General features: G+C 33.7%; 1 protein-coding gene across 19 annotated transcripts in view; it reads left to right on the top strand.

The window, feature by feature from the left end:
* LOC105332629 (twitchin) overlaps window positions 1-13227 on the top strand; it is a 75401-nt gene that overhangs the window by 12926 nt on the left and 49248 nt on the right. For 10 of the 19 annotated variants that reach the window (XM_066085730.1, XM_066085727.1, XM_066085724.1 and 7 more), the window contains exons 9-18: window positions 5873-5963; window positions 7215-7247; window positions 8379-8593; window positions 8988-9079; window positions 10639-10855; window positions 11007-11094; window positions 11302-11604; window positions 11946-12025; window positions 12125-12149; window positions 12922-13179. In XM_066085730.1, coding sequence (XP_065941802.1) covers window positions 5873-5963; window positions 7215-7247; window positions 8379-8593; window positions 8988-9079; window positions 10639-10855; window positions 11007-11094; window positions 11302-11604; window positions 11946-12025; window positions 12125-12149; window positions 12922-13179 — 1402 coding nt within the window. Of the gene's footprint in view, window positions 1-5872; window positions 5964-7214; window positions 7248-8378; window positions 8594-8987; window positions 9080-10638; window positions 10856-11006; window positions 11095-11301; window positions 11605-11945; window positions 12026-12123; window positions 12150-12921; window positions 13180-13227 lie in introns of all 19 variants that reach the window. The other 9 variants (XM_066085734.1, XM_066085732.1, XM_066085731.1 and 6 more) reach the window with 4 other exon arrangements.

The following is a 13227-nucleotide window of genomic DNA, read 5'->3' as shown; positions in this document are numbered from 1 at the left end:
CTACACCACCAAAATTCATTAGCATGGCTTAAGGATATAGCTGTATGTTGAAGCCCAGAATTTAATTTTGTCATAGTTTGATCGTTACTAAGACAGAAACTTTTCCAAAGAAGTTCTTCGAAGTTCTTCTCTGATCAACAAAAAGGCCAAGATGCCCTTGAATTTTTTTCGCCCACTTGTGTAAAACACTCCAAGCTAAGTACCTGGAGATTTATGAGAAGGTTTGTTTCAGTTTGATAAAAAATGATTGCTTTTTTATGAAGGTTAATCTGGATTTTGATTAGGACAATGATAGTGAGCCAAGTGAGATTTTTAGATTTAATTTGAATTTTATGGTCTACATTTTTATAGTCATTGGAGTTGATTTTTTTTTTTGGGGGGGGGGGGGAGGAGGATGGAGTTTGTTGAAGTTGGAGGTTATCATATCAGCATGAAGTTCACTCACCCAAGCTTTATCAAGTCAAGGAACAAGAATTTGTTAAGGATTAGGAAAGCGTTGTTAAGGAATTCAGAAATTTTTCAAGAGAAATATGTTTATCGGTTTTTTTTCCATGCTCTATTTCATTAGCGAGATATAGGCGATAGAGATCTATGCACTCTACGCAATAGCAATTGAATTACATTCAAATCAAATGGTGTTTCACAGAGTTCCATGAAACACCTGCAAACGGGTCAGGAGTGGAAGATGCACCAACTGAATTATTATTTTTTTTCTGTTTGAAGTTTTTTATGTTCCCTCGTTTTGATATGTATGAAAGGTTTGATGGCCTGAAGGCTGGAGCAATTTATTAAATATGAGTAGGCTGGTTCTTTATACATGAGTTGGCAATGCCCATAATGGCTTGCTGGTCAGTATAGAGATGCAGTATCTCAGAACATCTGTGTTCTGTGATCGTTGAGTACATGCTAATGTATTACCTCATAACAGATAAACATTCCCAGTATTATTGAGTCTCAATAACTACCAAGTAGGTTTTTCTGATTACTCTCAGGTGCAACAAGTATAAACACTGCAGAGAGATAGGAGATCCCCTCTCCTCCAAGTATCTGTATTAATGCACAGCTAACAAAAATTCAATGATTTTTGTCGTTTTTTTTTATTTTGATACTTCGGTAGATGAATTCCTTCAGCTGCTGAATCCAAAATTTGTGCTGCCTCAGCAGAAAATTACATCCTAGAAATTGGGAAGCCAAATCTGCTTGTGTACAAGAAGTCATAAAGATGTTTGTCTCGGGGCCTGTAATAGAAAGTATAATGGTATCTAAGCATTCACTGGATTTCTGGCAAAGTTTGGCAAGAGGTTCAGTTGGAAGTCAGACATGTATTGCAATCAGTCATGTACTATTAGTGCCATACTGTTCATTATGATGATGGTGACATCGTCCCTTTGTTTTCTCTTTGCCTCTGATAAAGACATGCCGGTATATTTCATTACTAAATGACTTATAAATGTCCCTACCATCTCTCTCTCTCTCTCTCTCTCTCTCTCTCTCTCTCTCTCTCTCTCTCTCTCTCTCTCTCTCTTGTTCTTATTCTCTCAATTTTTCTCAGTTTGTTTGCTCTCTTTCTCTACCTAAATGTAAAAAAAAATAAACGAAAGAAAATCTGTTTTCTAGCTTGATTGAATTCAATGTACATTAATTATTCTCCCCCATTGCAAGCTAGTAGCCTAATACTCATTCGCTGAATTGTGGGTCTTTTTGTGACTCGCTCAAATACTCTGAGTTTTGGCAGCATAATACTAATAAAGATTAAGTGAATTTGTTACAAATTCTTAATGAGTCGGTAAGAATTTTCTAGAAAGCAACACTTGAAACAAGTTAAAGATAGCCCTGAATGATTCTTCAGAATGGGTCTTTCATTTATTTTAATAAGTACTCAAAAACCAGTGGAATGTAAATGTTTTTTTTTTTCAAAAGAAAACTATTAATTGATTTACAAGATAAGTTAGAGTCAAATTCAATGGCTTCAAATTCACATGTCAGATCTAAAAAGATTTCTCGTTTGATTTGAATTAAAGACATGTTATTTCCAACAGATTAAGTTTTGACAATTTAAACTCTGATAATTTGTAGTCTGTATGGTTTTTTATTCCCTATATACTTGTATCAGATGCAATGTTAAAGACTTCATAATCCACAGGAATTTGGGTTAATAGTTTTGAAAGAAAAAATGAGGGGGAAACATTTTTTGTTTTATTTCAAAGAGTGAGTAAAGTTTATTTTCAAGAGAAATAGAGAGAGAGAGAGAGAGAGAGAGAGAGAGAGAGAGAGAGATTTGGGTTGAAAATTTGAGAATTCATCTCTCTATTTGTCATAAATTGCTCAGAATAGAACAATGAAGCAGCTAGGTGTATACTATCTTCCCCACACAATAGAGATTATCAACTCGCATACATGTCTCAAGACAGGAGAATGTTTGCCAAACTGTAGTTGAGGGAGGGAGAGCACAGACATTTAAGGAAAACAGTATCAGCTCTAAGAGAGAAAACATTGCTTAGTGGTGAGTTTTCTCTGCACAGTGTTTGTGTAATCCCACACCAAGCCACTGCAACAAAGGCAAGGGTTGAATAATCAATGCAAAGAAAATACTTTCAAACTTTTATATTTATATTATTTGCTGTCAGGTATCGAATTAAGAAATGCAAATGCAATTAGAGACGACTTTAAGTTATAATGCTATCATTATACATCATATTAAAAAAAAAAAAAGATGGCGAAAAAACATCTAAAAATATTTTTTTTTTATCAAAGTAAACAAGATCATTCATTTCTAAGATGATTTTGCTTAATCAATTAACTTCTTTTACAAATTACAGATTTATGGTATAGATGTTATTAGGATCTTGTGTTCTCAATCTTTATTGCGTTGCGTAATGTTTCCCTGTTAAACGTTTTCTCAGCAGTTGCTACAGTGGTAAAATAAAAGAGGAGGAGATATATGTTCATATCAAAATCCATAAAATCCTATTCATATAAATATATATGTAAGCAAAAGATCGAGATGGGATGGGTTTTTATTTTAAATTATGTTTCTGTGGTGCAGTGAAGAGCAGTAAAAAAATCACCCTGGAGACCTCTAGCTAAATTCACTTATAAGCTAGATCGAGTTTGCGCAAAGGCAATTTGAAGACCATCTTTTATAAATAGGAAAACTTTTCTATTCTCGTCAATGGGAGAATTCTTGACTGATCTCCAATTGATATAAGTCTCCTGGGTGTTTGTTAAAATTTGTTTGCAGCTATTTTGTTTATTGAAGAATTTTTTTTCGAGAATGAAAAAACCCCCAAAAGAGCTGTTTGTTTGTGTGAGCTGGGTGGTTGGCAAAGCTGATACAGAGGAAACATGCTCAGCAATGTTGTATAAGCACCTCCTTCAGCCCGTCAACTCGGACAAGTTCCAGTTTATTTGTCTTGAATTTGATCATCCTCTGATGACTGACTGCATTCCTTCAACACATCCCGTCTACATTCTAGGCATTCTGTACTCTGTGGCTCAAAGAGCCTTACCTATTGGCAAGATCGCAGACCGCAGACAAAATGAACCCCCACGTGGGTTAACAAGGATGGTGGACAGGGCATATTGTCATTGGTCTGGGTTTGCTTTGGGGCTTTGCTTTTTGGCATCAACATCTGGTACATTATGTATTGTCCATGCACTTAGCTCTATAGAGGTTAAATTGCATTACAGTGTTATAATATGAGATCTTTGTTCCCTCTGTGTTAAGAATTTTTACATAAGTGATTTATGTTCCCCTTCCCAAAAATTTTGGCCTAAAATCATCTTTAATCAATTTTATGGCCAAAATGCAAAAAAAATGCACACTTTACTCTCATGTTGGTTTTTTTTTTTTTTACAAATTCATACAATATACACTTTAAAAAGGTTTATATTGAAAATATAGGTATTAAAGTATATTTTTTGAAGCAATGATTAATCAATGTTTTATATATTCCAACTAATTTTTAATGAACCCAATACATGTACATACATTCCTAGTTTAAAAAAAAATGGAGTCTGCGTCTCAGTCAATATTTGTTGTTTACATATAAAACATAGTCTGTAAATTGATGTAATCTTATACACTGGATATCAAAGCTTAGCAATCTGTTTATACTGTCTTAAAATAAAGTTAAAATTTGTTATCTCAAACATCATTATCTCAAATATCAAGATTAAGTCAAAGTGAGACAGTGACTGTAACCTCCCTATCTCAAATCCTGAAATATCTCAAAGTTTGTCTCAGTCCTGTTGAGTTTAAAATGACAAGGTTGGATTGTATGTCCATTGTTTCTTTGTAAGAGTAAATTAAGATACATGTACATGTAGAAAGTAAGAAAAAATGCCTGACATAGCTAATGTATGATTAAATTCCCCATAAATTATTTTTGCCACTTCGATCGCTCTGAAAAACATCTTTGCTTTATTTCAAAAGTCTGTTTTCAAATGTGAAATGCCATTTACCGTATTGAATCAACCATGGAGTTTGAATTATTAGCCCATAGTGGGTGTCGGGAAATGGGGCGAAAAATTGGTATGCACTTCCTGTTATTGTATATGAATACCTATATCAAGGTATATGACAAACTCATGCATTGTACATGTAGTTGCAGAAATAAGTTACCAGCAAGCAGATATATCCCATTGTTTACACTTTGAATTTTTTTTTTACACTTGAATTGAACCCTTCCTATGCAATGGAGATAGCCAACATGGCGAGGATATGCATTTGCCTAGTAGATAATTCTCTGGTGAAAGAAACCATCTGACATGCATTCAATTTGTTATAGGCGTCAAGTCTTAAAGATAGTTTCCATGTTCAAACCAGTGGAAAGAGGAAATTCTTTTATAAAGAATGCATTTATATTGTTAAATAATGCAGATTTCTTGTTTAAAAAAACTGCTTTTCATCCTATAAATCTCAAATGCCATTCACATCCGTAAATTTAAAGAATAATTCACTACTTGTGTGGCAATATCTTTTTTTTTTTGCAACATTAATTCATTTTTTTTTTTTCAATACATGCATAAGATTTTTGAAAATCCTTTTTAAAAAGAACTTGACTCTAATTTTGAGTCACTCTATGACAAACATGTAAATCTTTTACACAGAAAGATTATGTTTATCTCTGTTGACATAACATTCAGACAAAATGATCTTCAAATGATTCCATCACTTGATGGGTGTGCCTTGTACCAGTATTTTTACTGGATGGAGCACTACATAATCCATCACGTGTTATGTAAACACTGAACTAATGACAGCTTCATAAACTGTAACAGATAGGTATGTCATTAATAGTTTGGAATATTGGAACTACTAAAAACTATACAGTTAAGTAAATATAGATTGAACAGTGGCAGCTAAGTAACCAAGTAAACTGTACAGTTATAGCTACATGTAAGTAAATGTAAACTGTTCAAAGTTAGCTAAGTAAACTGACAGATGAAGTAACCTGTAACCTAAGTACATATGTAACTGTATTAATGAGACAGCTGAGTAAAAGTAAACTATATAAACTGTCAACTGTACTGTTACAACTAAGTAAATGTAAACTAGCCAGATCAGTGAATTGGTGAACTGTTAGCTGTACTATGACAGCTAGATGCATGTAAATGTAAACAAGGATCAATTATTGGTGACTGTCACAACAAAGTAAATGTAAACTATATGATCATTTAGTCAACTGTAGTACTGTTACAGTAAGTGAAATGTAACCTGTGAACCAGTAATCTGGGCACTGACACCCACTAGTTTGACTACTTCTTGTTACTTTTATACTTGATCTTGTCATAGTAGAACATAGTTTTTAAATGTTATGGTAAATTTCCATGAATTTGTTTCCATTGCTATTTTATTTGTATATTTTAGGACCCGAAAGCAGACGATGGAGGCCAGTACAAAGCTACAGCTGTCAACGAACTTGGGGAATCAAACGCAACCATTACCCTTAACTTCCAAGGTAAAATATCCCATAGCTGACACAACCATTAGAAATCACATAATCTCTCTTTCTCCAAACATCAACACAAAAATTCACTTGGAAAGATGGTTGTTTTGGTCTTAAAAATGTTTGTAATTGTGCAGTAAGTTTTGCCTCTTTTCGGTGCATTCATCAATCATTTTTTTTAAAACTCTTTCAATGAAGCGAGATATTTACTCATGTGATGCGGGGTGTTGAATTTCTTTCTCTCTTATCTCTGAGACAAGTCTATTAAGAAGCCTTTAAGCTAGATTCCTTGAATTATTGGGGCTCGATGAAAGATTATAAACTTAAATCATTTCTTAATTTTTATGTTCAACAAACATTTAGGACTGATATTATCACACGTTCAGAAGCAGGTTGTCTGCTTTGATTAAATTTGGAAAAATAAAAAAAACTTGGATGTCGGAATCTTCTGTTCATTAGACTCACTGGGTAATTCTAAGTGATCTTTGAAATTAATACTCGTATAAATTCACACAGAATGTTTTAAAAGTGTTTCAAAACATAACATAAAAAGGAGTAAGTTTCTTTTGTATTCACTAGATGTAAGGTGTCAGGAAATTGAAGTTTATTGGGACATGTTTACATTAATGAAGCACAATTGATAGATTTACGAGGGGATCTTATAATGTAGGCAGCTGCTCAGTGAATTCAGCCAAGATTTTTCATATTTTTTCCTGAGTCTTATCAGCTAGAAGTCATACAGAGGAATATTCCCATAAAGAAATGATACCCTTGTCAAGACTCAACGGGAAAAACCCTGTCTGTAGTATTTTGTATACAGGTGTCATTGAATAATTGCAGGCAGATATCAACAAGGATTTACAGTTTTAAAAATTTATTTAAGATTTTAAAAAGAGCCAATTTAATTTGCAGTTTAGCAATGTGGAGCTCAAGACAGATTGATAATTTTTTAGAATATTGTCAAATTGTCAGATATTGGTCATTCAAGTATTCTGGTGCACGATTTTGTGCCTATTATTTTTGTTAAACAGAGTGTTTTAAAAAAAGAGATGAGAATATTTCTCATTGATAAGAAATTTTCCATGTTGAATGATCAATAATATTTTTCAAGACTACTGATTTGCTTTAACCCCCTGCTATTTTCACTATAAAAATCTGTCATGTAATGGTAAGGAATAATGTTTTTCGCACATTTAATCCTTCATTACCAAGGTTATATGATTCTGATATATTTCATCTATAACATCCTGACTACACTTTCAGTTCGCCACGGCCTAGCGGTAGCAATGATTATTGGTGAGATAATATTGTCCTTGATGTTGTCACTACACGAGTGTGACCACGCCCCTCAGTGTATCCACACACAATCCGTAATCCATAATCCGTCCCATACACATGTATTTGTACACCATCCAGCTTCATTAATACTCATGTATATCCAAAACTGTGGAATCATTAGAATTCATGGTGGCTCAGTTTTTTATGGACTTGATGGGTCCCTCTAACCAGAGACATAAATAACTGATAATAATAACATAATAAATGTTATTTGGGTCTCTGCTTTAACCCATGAACTTCCATTTTCAATGAATTATGAAGCACATCATGCAAGTAAATCCATGCTTTTTTGTCCCTATGACTCTGTGAAAAATTGACAATCCACATAAAATTTTTAATGATTCCGCAGCACTTTCTGTTTATCCTCATCCATATCTGTATGTCCAATACCATCCATATGCTCTCCATTGGTTTCATCCATATGATCTGGCTAATCCATGTGTCTGAATACCTGGAGTGAGGTGGAGTTTTCCACATCCTCCATGCAATGTTGTATATATAGAACATAATATAGTACAATCAGTGTTGTACTTTAATATTCATGTTGTCATGATGTATGTTTTGTATACACAAACTTGGATCACCTTTGTTTACTCTTCCAACAGTTTTTTTTCCAGTTTTCAGTCCTTCATCCATGGGAATTCCCCCCTCCAAACTGTCCATATCTTACACAAAACTTCATAGCATTATTGTTTACTTCCAACATTTTTTTCCAGTTTCTAGTCCTCCATCCACAAGGATCCCCCCTTCAAATTGTCCAGTTTTAAAACTATTGTTATGATGTATGATAAAGCAGATTTAATACTTCCAACTCTTTATTCCAGTTTGCAGTCCTGATATGCACGGGGATTTTTTTTTTTTCAATATTACCCAAACTTTCTTTTTAATGAACAGTTGTAATTGGTGTACTGAATTATAATTTGTTAAATAGAAAAAAAAATTAAAATAAAAGATTTTCTTTCTTATGAATTAAGATCTTGTTTAAATTGCATGTTGTCATGTGTAACCACTCTGATTTTCAAGAAAGTTTTATTGGTATACATATGAAAAAAAGTTGAATGAATCCATGATAAATGACTCTTTCTACAGGGTTGGAAAAGCCAAAAGGAACTCCACCGACCTTCAAAGAGAAGCCCAAGGTCAACCAGCAGGACAAGAACCTGGTGGTGGAGTGTAGCTGTAACGCTTCTCCCAAACCGACCTTGACCTGGTACAAGGACTCCAAGGTCCTGATGCAGGGGCCCCGCTACAAGATGCGCTCCACCGACAAAGGAAATGACTACACATTTTACCTTGATATTTTGGTGAGCGGGGAGATATTTAGCTAGAAATTATCCCCATGCCTACTTTGTATTGTTGAACTTTGATAGCTTGAATTGTCCAGGGTTTCCTTTAACATCTCTGAGATATCCCAAAATTTGAGATATCAGGGTTCAATTGTACCTTGAAATGGTGGTCTGTTTTTCCAAAACCTCTTTCACGACATCCATAGTATTTTATACACTGTAATTATATATATGTTGGAGATACCAAGTTTAATAGGAATATATTGGTTTTAAAAATATTCATGTAGATTCAAGCAATATTATGGAATGAAATAAGCATGACTTTGAGTGTCAGGAGAATTAAGCAGTTTAATTCCTGCAATCTTAATTTAATTGATTTTTTATGAATTTACATTATTAATTAATGTTTTAGAATTTCTCTGCGGCTGACAGTGGTAACTACAAGGTCGTTGCTAAGAATGATGCTGGAGAGGGCACAGCCACCATTAACATCAATCTAGAACCGTGAGTATACAGTCTTTATTTTATACAGCATCCTTCAATTGACCTTGTGAAAAACTCTAATCTTAGAGATATGTTTGTGTTACAAGTGTGAATTTTCATTGAAACATACAATAACTTTTAATTAGAATGGTAAATTGACCATTCAAGATGTAGCTCCTTAATGCTTTGAAGTCCTCATCTTCCCATTAGAGAAAAATGTTGATTAAATTAACTGAATTTATCGAATAAAGACTTAAGACAATTTTTCAAAACTAATTGTATGAAACATTTACGTGAATGAAAAGGAAAATTATGTAATTATATTTGTTGCATTTTCCAAGCCATGAAGGCTAATTGTCTTTATATGCATGGAGTTACCTCCCCTTTTACTTATATTTCATTAGTTGTTATCTGAAGTTTGATGTTGTTGCAGTAAGCAAGGTTAATTAAGCTTCCAGGAAGAAACACTTACAAAGTCATAAATCAAAAGTGCCTGCTAAATGAGTGCAATCTTATGCAGTTAAACTCGGGTAACCTAGATAAAGATGCAATCGGTGGCTGATATTTCCACATCTAGCTGTCAGTAAATTAATTGAGTTCTCTCAAAGCCGATTTTCTGGAATCCCAGATTTTTGATGTATTTGATGAAGTTTTCACCAGCAATACCTAACGCCACATGGGGCACAGATGTGTGGAAGCTCAATAAATGCAATTTGTTGTCCTGCACAGAAGCTTATAAAGATAAGACAATATAAATTTGTTACCTTGTTGCTCTGTGGGGTCAAGGCTGTTTGAGGGAGGCTATCGTAAGAGCTATTTATGTCTTTTTAATTGCTACTTTGTTTCAACATGAATGGAAATTCTGCCTGCTGTACCATCCTAGCTAGCAGGAACTTACTACAAGATAAGCCAGTTAAATGGGATTAAATTTTCTTAATTTTTTTTCTCTTTCCCAAGAGTTTGTTTTTTATTAAGTGTATGTATTTTCACTAACAGACAGGATGACCTATTAGCTTAATTCAGCTCTTAATTAAAGGTCCTTTATAAATTATCATCACAATTACCAAATAATGATTGAATATATTCTTTTTCTCTATAATGTACAGTAATTATTTGCTTGATGGTCATACTACAAGTCTATAATGAAACCTGATAATAAGATAATTAATAATTTTTCTGTAACCCAAACCTGATGAGACTATTTGAATCGGAATATTAATTTTTACTGTTTGTTTAAGTCCTTAGTGTGCATTTACAGTAAAACACACTTATATGTACAGAAAAAAACACACAAGTCTTATAATGATTTGTCAGGAACAGTTTTGAACTGTTTTATCACATTGCAATTCCTTATATCCAATAAGCTTTTAATACAACTGTATTAAAACTGGGGGTTGGGGGTGGGTGGGATGGTTAAAATTACTTCACTGTAATCAAAAATACATTATAAGCAAGTCCACTTTATCCATGTTTCATTGTATTTGGAGTTTTTCTTGATTTTTAAATAAAGCTGAGCATCTTAATTACTATTGTTTTAACTATCCTCATATGGACTTGGACTTTATATTTAATATTTGCAGACCAAAAGAGAGTCCGCCCTCCATGAAGGACATGCCAAATGTCCGCTTGGTGGATAACGGTAAAAAGCTGGTCTGTGATATGAGAATCAACTCCAAATCCAGGCCAACTACCATGTGGTATTTTGGAAACTCCTTACTAAAATTGGGAGGGCGCTATAGGATGGACGTTAAAGAAGAAAGCCCTGGAGTTTTTCTCATCTTCCTTGAAATTGCAAATGTTAGTTTTCATCTATTCTGAGTGACTGGACCAAAAAGAATTTAAAAAGATATAAAATTGCACTGATAATCATTCAGTTCGTAAGGAACTGTGAAAATAAATTGTTTTCTGAAAGAAAATTCAATATGATTGTATCTTCTCTGTATTGTAGCCAATGGATTCTGACTCTGGGGATTATAAATGTATCATCAAAAACCCAACAGGGGAAATTACTACCACTGCAAAAATCAACATGAAAGGTATAGATGACAACTATAATACACTTTTAATTGAATCTGTAAGCTGGCATGTCCTATTCTGTTGAACCATTATTCCATCAAAGAATTTCATGCACAGATATTCCTCAGAAGCGTCATGTCAAGAGTGTGCAATGTTGCAAATAGGAAAGTTTCTCCTTAATTTGTCAATGGATATAAAAATATGAAACTTTTCTGATTTGATTGCAGCTCTTATGCCCCAGGTTAAGGGTGAACCTGCCAATTTCTCCCAGAAGCTGTCACCAAAATCAGTAACTGAAGGAGAGGCTCTGGACCTGATCGCCAAGGTAACAGGAACTGAGCCAATCACGGCCACTTGGTCAAAGGACCGCAAGCCAATCAAGGACTCCGATGGCTACAAGATCTCCTACGACAAGGGAACCTGTCGTTTGTACATAGCCGATGCCAAACCTGCAGATTCGGGAGAATTCAAGGTGGAAGTCAAAAACCAGTTTGGATCTGCCTTCTGCTCTGCAAGTCTTGGGGTCAAAGGTTAGTGAAGTGTCTCAAAAGGATGGAAATCTCATTGAGTGGCCATCATATACCATGTGTTCTTGATGTGGACCAAGCAATGTAAATGTTGATTAAAGGGTTTCTAGGTAATATGGTGTATTGCTTTGTTTGCTTATTCCTCAATTGGCTTAAATTAGCCTCATGAAAATATTTACTAGCAGAGCTATTGCAGCTTATAGTGCCATGTCAAAGGAATATGTTGTTTTGTATTTGAATCTTTTTGAGCCTATTTAAAATTTTGACAGGAACAAATGAATATACGGTAAAATATGGAAAGATGAGTATAAAGTATGTAATGATTGATTTATTACAATTTACAGCTGCACCGAAGAAACCAGAGGAAAAGAAACCAGAAGAAAAGAAACCGGAGGAAAAGAAACCTGAAGAAAAGAAAACTGAGGTAAAGATTTAAAACTGTCTATTGTGCTGATTAATTAATTTAACTAGTTTTTTTAATGAAAAAAACTTTTTTTGTAAATGACTGTTTTGGTCTTTGCAGAAGAAAGAGGAAGTTCAACAAAAAGGTAGGCTCAAGATTTGGAACAGCTTTTTAATTGATAAATATGAATTAAGAAAAAAGTACCAGATTGTCTTGACAATGATAAGAATTGTTTTTAAAATAACGAAAGCCAATGATAAATATGAAATAAAGAAAAATACCAGATTCACTTGTCTTTGGCAATGATAATAATTGTTTATAAGACAATAAAAACTAAAAAATTTTAATATTAATGGGGAAAAACCTTGAAGCTTTTCTTAAATGCGACAAAATTCAAAAAAAGATTTTAAAGTTGAAAAAAATTCTTTAAAAAATTAATTGATGTAGATGGAGATTATAAGAGATCAACTGAAATTATTTGAAAAACAAAGTTTCCTCTAAAAAAAAAATTTTGTTAAGTTAATGCTGCAGCTAGGTTATAACTTTAGTTTGTATATATAGACTCTGAGCTATAGGACAGTTATGTCATCTGTATTGATTGAAATTTCTAAATAGAACTGCATAGACTGCTTGGGTTATTATTTTGATATGTGTGTGGAAATCTATCGTGCCTGCCACTGTCTTCAGTAATTATTTTCTTTTATTTTTAAATTTTTTACATATATATTAACATTTTACCGGCATGTTAGTTTCAAAAAAATCTTTTCTTTAATTTTGATTTATTTTCTCTCTCCCTTATATTTGATCTATATAGTTTTAATTTAGTTGATTCACAGTGTTTCTTTTGATTTTGATTTTTATTTCCTTGTCTTTTCCTCTTTCTTTCTTCGTACACCTTACCTGTTAAACAACATTAGTTGAAACACCTAAGGCTCCTGAAAAGCCTAAAGAAGAGCCTAAGGCTCCAGAAAAACCCAAGGAAGAGCCTAAGGCTCCAGAAAAACCTAAGGAAGAGCCTAAGGCTCCTGAAAAACCTAAAGAAGAGCCTAAGGCTCCAGAAAAGCCTAAAGAAGAGCCTAAGGCTCCTGAAAAGCCTAAAGAACAGCCTAAGGCTCCAGAAAAACCCAAAGAGGAGCCCAAACCAGAGGCCCCTAAAATTGTTATAGATGATGAAGGTAAATGTTGGTCGATAGAAATTCCCACACTACGGTCACTCCATACTC

This window comes from Magallana gigas, chromosome 5 (assembly GCF_963853765.1).
Source record: "Magallana gigas chromosome 5, xbMagGiga1.1, whole genome shotgun sequence".
Lineage (NCBI taxonomy): Eukaryota > Metazoa > Mollusca > Bivalvia > Ostreida > Ostreidae > Magallana > Magallana gigas.
Note: the sequence above shows the minus strand (reverse complement) of the source record. Positions and strands in the feature narration are given on the sequence as shown.